Below are 7029 nucleotides of genomic sequence, written 5' to 3' on the forward strand. Positions count from 1 at the left end.
AATGACAGCATTATTAGGCCTATATTATTTTTACACAGAGATTGGTAGGTCTATTAGTAAAATCTGTTGACTTCAGCAGTCTTTATCTTGCATTAGTTGCCAATGGTTACCATCCCATTTGCAACTCTTTTATACTTTAATAGTTCTGTTTTTCAATGGGAAACTATGCAAGAACCTATTCATTGGGAATTTATCAGACTATCTATACCAGAATGGATCCAAAACTGAATCTGATGACAGTTTGAAATCATTTATTAGAAGACGTTTTTCTTTGGAATATTATTTATGAATCATTGCAGGAACCTGAATTAAGAAAGTAAATAGGGGTCATTATGATTTAATGTCGACTTAAAATATTGCTGAATGGTGAATTTAAAACATTTATTTAACTGCCTCTTTTGAGAAGAAACTGCATTAAACACTTCATAAACAGTAGGGTCACAGTTGTTTTTGTTTTTGGATGTGTTGTTGTATAGTGAAGCCCAGAATGAAAGAATGTGTTAATGTGTATTTTATTTATTTTTATTATTTGTATTTATGTATCTATGTACTTATGTCCAGTAGGCGGCGGAGATGCCAAACGTCAGTCGATAGAAAAGCAGTAGAAGAAGAACTTCGCTCATTTATCAACAAGAAGCCGGTGCTTTCGCAGGCGTGTACCTGTTTTATTACTACTTATTTATAATGAGCTGTTTCGATTAGTAATAACAACCTTATTATAACATATCTATTCAATCATGTGGGTTCTCTTTTTGGAAACGTAACTAAAACAAATACTTAGTCTAGAGTTAGCTTGTCAAAAGTGGGATTTGTTGAACTATGCCCTGTCGTGTCATCTGCGTTACACTGCTGCTCTCTGTTGGAGTACTGATTCATGAGACTAAAGCCGATGAGTTTACTGAAGAAATTAAGCCTCCTGACTGGAAAAAGACCATTAAATCCATCCGGAACGGGCTTCACGAAATAGACAAATACCTTAACATGGCTTTAGACCTGATCGGGGGATCAGACGGACGCTGTATCTTTAAATGCAACGACGGTGGGTCCGTTTAAACATAAGAACTTCTTCTATAATTAAGTGTACACCCTCCTCATCATTTTGTGTATTTGGCTCTTTAAAGGGTACACACCAGTTCCTCGTCCCAACTACAAATCACCTCCACCCAACGGATGCGGCTCCCCACTGTTTGGATTTCAGGTGAAGAGAGAAAAGCTATTACTCATTACTGAATTGTGGTTTTCACTAACATGTATTGGGAGAATTAATTGATTGCTTCTCTTTTAATATTCTTGTGTTGTGTTTGACTGCAGTTTGATATTGGGATCCCATCAATGACCAGATGCTGTGATGAGCACGATCTGTGCTATGATACCTGTGGGAGAGAGAAAAATGACTGTGATGAGCAGTTCCAGGTCTGTCTGGAGTCCATCTGTAGTCATTTACAAATGACACTGGGTTTGTCCCAAAGTGTTCAAGGTAAGTTAACACCCAGTTTCATTTATTAAACTGAAACTGTGTATTTTATGCTAACAATGTGAACATAATATAATTGATTTAATCATTTGCATATCCCACTGCACTTCTTGTACATTTTGCTGAGGTCAAACCTTATACCCATATTTGATTTCACAGCCTGTGAATCAGCAGTGACTTTGCTCTTTGATACTGTGATGCACTTGGGATGTAAGCCATACTTGGATAGCCAAAGATTATCCTGCATTTGCCACTATGAGGAGAAGGCTGATCTGTGAACAGTTAATGTGTTTATGTCGAGGTTTGATTGTTTGTTATTGTCTCAGGGTACTGCAAGATGCAATACAATTTGTTTCTTCACTTTGTTGTTGTGTTTTGTAATTACAGAAAAAGTTAAATTATTTAATATGATTATCAATAAACATACTGATGTGCCTTATATACATACACACTTAATATGTATAATATATACATTTATATATATATATAAACTTGAAAATATTAATAAAAAATCTTTACATGGTATTAAGTGACTTGTGAAACCTTGATGAGCCAATAATCTGAATCAGTAGACACATATGTTCAGGTGAGCATGATAATTTAATGGAGACAAACTTCAAAAGATCTGTACACAACTGTTAACCTACAAACGTCACCCTGACTTCATTATTATTGTAGAACTAGGAACGGCAAAGAATAGTCGTAGCAAGAAGAGCTTTAGATCAGAATTTTAATATAAAAAGCAATGAGTACTAGAGTAAACCAATGAACACTTTATACCTTAACGAATGAGTTTGCATGTTTTCACAACAGCCAGTGGCCTAAGAACTTTATCACAGTATGTCTTAGGTATGTCCAGAAATCTCTCACACTCACAAAAAAAAAAAAAAAATCATGATTTTGATTTTATCTTTTTTATTAAGAAAAAAAAAAGTCAACATGAAATTCCATTTGCAACCCTATTGTACTTTCATATTTCTGCATTAAACCGAATTTAAATGAGAAACTATGCAAGAACTTATCCACTGGGAAGATTGTCTATACCAGAATGGAGCCAGAACTAAATCCGATTATATTTTTTTCTAAGAAATCATTTATTAGAAGACATTTTTTTTTTAACTTTGGAATATTATTGATGTATCATAGCAGAATAGGGCCAGGAACTCGCATTAAGAGAGTAAATAGGGTCCATTTTTATTTAATGTTGACTTTATTTACAGAAGTATATTTATATAGAAAAAGTCTTTAAAGAATTTAAAACATTTAAATAACAGTTCCTTTTGGGAAGAAACTGCATTAAACACTTAATAAACAGTAGGATCCATTGTATTTGAATGTGTTGTTTTGTAAACCCATAGTGAAGCCCAGAATGAAAGAAGGCAGGTTGTTTTCAGAGCACAGCAACAAACCAATCAAAGCAGTAATATGCTACATCTAGTTTAGCAAAGTCTGGGCAATAAATGAACAGTAGTATGAAAAAGTTGTAATTCTTTGTAATTTGTCTGTTGATCATGTCCAATCTGAGAACTGGGGTTGTTCAATCATCTTCTTTTAGTTCCTCCAAAACCTGCACCAGAAAACACTGTAAATAGATCTCATCTCCGAAACGCACATCTAATTTATTTCTGATGGCTTACTCATGGCATTATGCAGCCCAGTGCACAGTGACATTATAGGAGAGAAATGTGCTTTGAAATCAACACAAAAGTACATCTGACATCTAGAACTAAATTTGCTGTAGTTCACCTGAGGCAGTCCGTGTTCCTGAGCTTGTTTTTGGTGCTGGAGAAGGTCGGTTGGTGTAAGACGGTCCTGCAAAGCCCATGGGTGGCTGGCGTCTAATATCAACATAAAAGTCAGGTGAAGACTGAACTAGAAATTACTGCATTTAGAGTTAAATTAATGCTGTTAGCAGATCATTTCTTACCAAAAAGGCTAAAACTATTATGATTACCAACAACATTTGCAAACAGTCAAAATACCATGTTGACTGTTAAGTTGTGGTTAAGTGAGTTAATACTGTAATAGAGAAACTATGAATGATCAATAATGACAAGTTATATTTATTTTGGGAACTATAGAAGCCTGTATTGGAGCACTTGAGAATATGATCATTTACTGGTCTTATGCACAGTCTCTATTTTTGTAATTTTTTTCCCTTCATGTCTTCATGAATGTAACCACTGTGATCTTTCGACTTGACTACCCTTCTAGTATTTTACATATCAGGGATATTTATATTTGACATCTTTTACATTATTTTGTTTCCACTTATTTATTTTTGGACCTCAGATCTGTTGAAATGTATGCCTTGTCAGAAAACTAAAAGTTTATAAAACATTTATATATAGCCTTGATACAAACAAGTGTTTGCTATAAGTAAATTTTGTGAGAATATGTTGCTTGCTTACCTCTGATTCCCAAACAAATATCCCAGAATTCCACCTGTGCCCATTCCAGTCCAGAATCCACCCCCACCATGTCCACCAGTGTGTCTGCCAGTGTTACCGCCAGTGAAACCACCAGTGAAACCACCAGTGTTACCGCCAGTGAAACCACCAGTGTTACCGCCAGTGAAACCACCAGTGTTACCGCCAGTGAAACCACCAGTGTTACCGCCAGTCCAAGAACTCTGAGGTTTGGTGTACGCATCAGAAAAGCCGTACCCGGGCTTTGAGCTTGACTGGTCTGCTGAGAGAACCCACAAAACAGGAAAAATAACACACTCCCTATAAATAAATAAATATGCAAATATGATCATATTTGGTTACACTTAGACTTTCAATGTCATCACTCACCCTCACGTTGTTCAAACCTGTATTAGTTTCTTAATTCTGGAACACAAAAGATATTTTGAAGAATGTTGGTAACCAAACAGTCTTGGTTCCCATTGACTTGCATTATATTTTTGACCATACAATGGAAGTCAATGGGAAGTGAAACTGTTTGGATACCAACACTTTTCCAAATGTAATCTGTGTTCCACAGAAACAAGAAAGTCATACAGGTTTGGAATGACATGATGGTGAGCAACTTTATTTTTTGGGTAACAGATCCTTTTTAGTCTATAATAATAATAAAATAGAGAATGGAATCGTATTGAAAATGATAGATAGATAGAGATTGATTGATTGATTGATTGATTGATTGATTACCTGAGTAATAATCTGGTTTGAATCCAGGTGGCGGTGGCTCCATACCCTGGCTGTTATCCCATGTCCCGCTGTATCCCTGGGATTCATCTCCACTGTAACCTTGGTGGCCGTGAGTAGGACTGCACAGAAACATCTTGTACACAACATATGCCACCAGCAAAAGGAAAGCTACCACTATAAGCCCACCCACTCCATCACCAGATGGGCCGTTCTGGAAGGGATACTGGCCGTTAGACTGCTGATAATGGCCTCCGCTTTGCTGCTGCTGCTGCTTATTATTGGAAAAGCCTTGGAAGAAGTTTGAGGCAAAGCCTGAGAAGCCCGAAGAGCCCTGCGTGTGCTGCTGCTTCCCTTCTGCTGTGAGCTCCAGCGTGTACTCCAGACCGCAGGAGCCTCTCAGCACATACGCGTCATTGGGACTGTTATAGCCCTCACAGGAGACCTCCACGCGCCCAAACCTGTACGCGTTGTCCATGTCAGCCTTGCATTCCCACTATAAGAAGAGAGAGAGTAATACTATGAATAGTGTAGAGACATATTGTATGCAAGAGGCAGTTTTGGAGTCTTACCTGTGTGTCTATGCCATCTGATCCTCTGTTGTAACACTGGACCACCTCAGGAACGAATGATCCACAGCCAGCAGATCCTCCGATACACTGCAGCTGTGTAACAGGACTGGAGCGCCGTGCAGTGGTGTAGCGTCCTCTGTGGAGTGTGAGCACCTGAACATCATGCAGTAACACAGCCTCTGTTGCAGGAAAGAAAAGATTTCACTATTATGTCTTCTTATCTGACCACACCCCAAAACATTTGGTATCACACTAAAGCATCAGATGACCCATTTTAAGATATTTCATTTATATTATACCTAAATATATATATATATTTTTAATTCTAATTAATATTTAATTTTCCTTCTGGTTCATATTTACTGCATATTTTATTGTAATTTTAATAAAATATATTTATATTATCATTTTGGTGACACACACAACTTTGTATGACAAATAGAAGCACCAACTCTCCTTTTAAAGATACATCAATTACAAACATATACATAATTTATATTGTTCCCCTTTCTTCATATTATTATTATTATTATTATTATTACTGGATATTACAAAATGTTACATATTTAATGTATACTTTTCCTCTTTTATATATATATATATATATATATATATATATATATATATATTATTATTATTATTATTATTATTACTGGATATTACAAAATGTTACATATTTAATGTATACTTTTCCTCTTTTATATATATATATATATATATATATATATATATATACACATAAAAGAGGAAAAGTATACATTAAATATGTAACGTTTTGTAATATATGTACGTATGTATATACATATGTACGTATGAATATATATATATATATATATATATATATATATAATATCACATGATTAATATTTTTCTTATAAAATACTCATAAAATATCATCACGTTTATATTATCATATCTGCCACGCCCCCAAACTAATTCTTTATTACATAAAAGTAATATTAATAAAATATTATCACAATAGGTTACAACATCCACTAAAGCTGCACATTTAGAGTGAAACTTCAATGCAAATAATGTATAAAGTAGATCTAATGCGCGCTTATTTTACTCAGACTGACGGCCAATCTATCTTCTCTGATATCCTTAACTTGATTATGATTGTTTATTTCGCTGTAAGGTTCATATAAAAGATATTTTACCATCATTCCAGCAGCTGATGTGAGGTATAATCAACAGCAAGAAGTGCAGAAACATAACTCCGGAAACAAAGCTCCTCATTTCTCTCGCTATGATGGAAAATCTCTTCTTTATCCTTGAGTAAATTGGACTGAAATGCCTCACTGTAAACCAGTACGTGGCTTTCACCAATAAGAGAAAATAAAGTCTGATGTAAACAAATGTAACTTGACAGTTCAGTGCAACATCATTCTTATCACGCTACTTCCGCTTCCGTGTTTTTGGTGAAGTTATGCAGATGAGCCTCTCATTATCGCCATCTACTGACAGGTGCTTTGAATTACATAACATTGTCCTCCAGTAATAAAGAGAGGTGGTTTTTATAATGCCAAATTGTTGAAAATTGAAGTTTCTATTCTAGTATCCTCACTAAAAGTATTATTTACCGCTTATTTACCGAGTTAACATTATCCGTTTCAAATCACACCTGTTAGCTGCAGTGAACTCGTCTATCTTTTTAACTACCTATTTATGCCATAAGATGAAAATAACCATTTGAGAGGACTATATGCATCTTTATTTAATATCATATAATATAAAATGATGTAATATCTGCTGTGATAATTATTGTTTAATCTCAAAACAAATGTTTGTGGGCAAAAAGTGCTAAACCAAGTCAAATACTAAAGCCAAA

General features: G+C 35.1%; 2 protein-coding genes across 5 annotated transcripts; one reads left to right on the forward strand and one right to left on the reverse strand.

Moving 5' to 3' along the window:
- The first annotated feature begins 578 nt into the window (after window positions 1-578).
- On the forward strand, window positions 579-2011 carry pla2g12a (phospholipase A2, group XIIA). Its single transcript, XM_058774764.1, has 4 exons — window positions 579-1039; window positions 1122-1198; window positions 1312-1477; window positions 1634-2011. Exons 1-4 carry the CDS (start codon window positions 820-822, stop codon window positions 1750-1752), a joined length of 582 nt encoding a protein of 193 aa, XP_058630747.1. The 5' UTR covers window positions 579-819; the 3' UTR covers window positions 1753-2011.
- A 44-nt stretch (window positions 2012-2055) lies between these two features.
- On the reverse strand, window positions 2056-6630 carry saraf (store-operated calcium entry-associated regulatory factor). Of its 4 annotated transcripts, none has more exons than XM_058774753.1 (7): window positions 6359-6630; window positions 5199-5377; window positions 4630-5122; window positions 4045-4162; window positions 3886-3996; window positions 3221-3312; window positions 2056-3041 (listed from the first exon to the last, which is right to left on the reverse strand). In XM_058774753.1, exons 1-7 carry the CDS (start codon window positions 6435-6437, stop codon window positions 3016-3018), a joined length of 1098 nt encoding a protein of 365 aa, XP_058630736.1. In that variant the 5' UTR covers window positions 6438-6630; the 3' UTR covers window positions 2056-3015. The 4 variants fall into 4 exon arrangements, with proteins under 4 accessions (XP_058630736.1, XP_058630729.1, XP_058630722.1 ...); XM_058774746.1 differs by having other exon boundaries at window positions 4045-4165; window positions 6359-6629; XM_058774739.1 differs by having other exon boundaries at window positions 3886-4162; window positions 6359-6628.
- Window positions 6631-7029: the final 399 nt, after the last annotated feature.

Source organism: Onychostoma macrolepis, chromosome 01 (genome assembly GCF_012432095.1).
Source record: "Onychostoma macrolepis isolate SWU-2019 chromosome 01, ASM1243209v1, whole genome shotgun sequence".
Lineage (NCBI taxonomy): Eukaryota > Metazoa > Chordata > Actinopteri > Cypriniformes > Cyprinidae > Onychostoma > Onychostoma macrolepis.

Bases quoted from the DNA above. Each gene is read 5' to 3' on its own strand.
- pla2g12a (XM_058774764.1), top strand. From the start codon at position 820: ATGCCCTGTCGTGTCATCTGCGTTACACTGCTGCTCTCTGTTGGAGTA. The intron at 1,040-1,121 runs GTGGGTCCGTTT...GGCTCTTTAAAG, and splicing joins TATCTTTAAATGCAACGACG to GGTACACACCAGTTCCTCGT. The intron at 1,478-1,633 runs GTAAGTTAACAC...TTGATTTCACAG, and splicing joins TTTGTCCCAAAGTGTTCAAG to CCTGTGAATCAGCAGTGACT.
- saraf (XM_058774729.1), bottom strand. From the start codon at position 6,437: ATGAGGAGCTTTGTTTCCGGAGTTATGTTTCTGCACTTCTTGCTGTTG. The intron at 3,313-3,885 runs GTAAGCAAGCAA...TGTTGATATTAG, and splicing joins TATTTGTTTGGGAATCAGAG to ACGCCAGCCACCCATGGGCT. The intron at 3,042-3,220 runs GTGAACTACAGC...TTTCTGGTGCAG, and splicing joins AGGAACACGGACTGCCTCAG to GTTTTGGAGGAACTAAAAGA.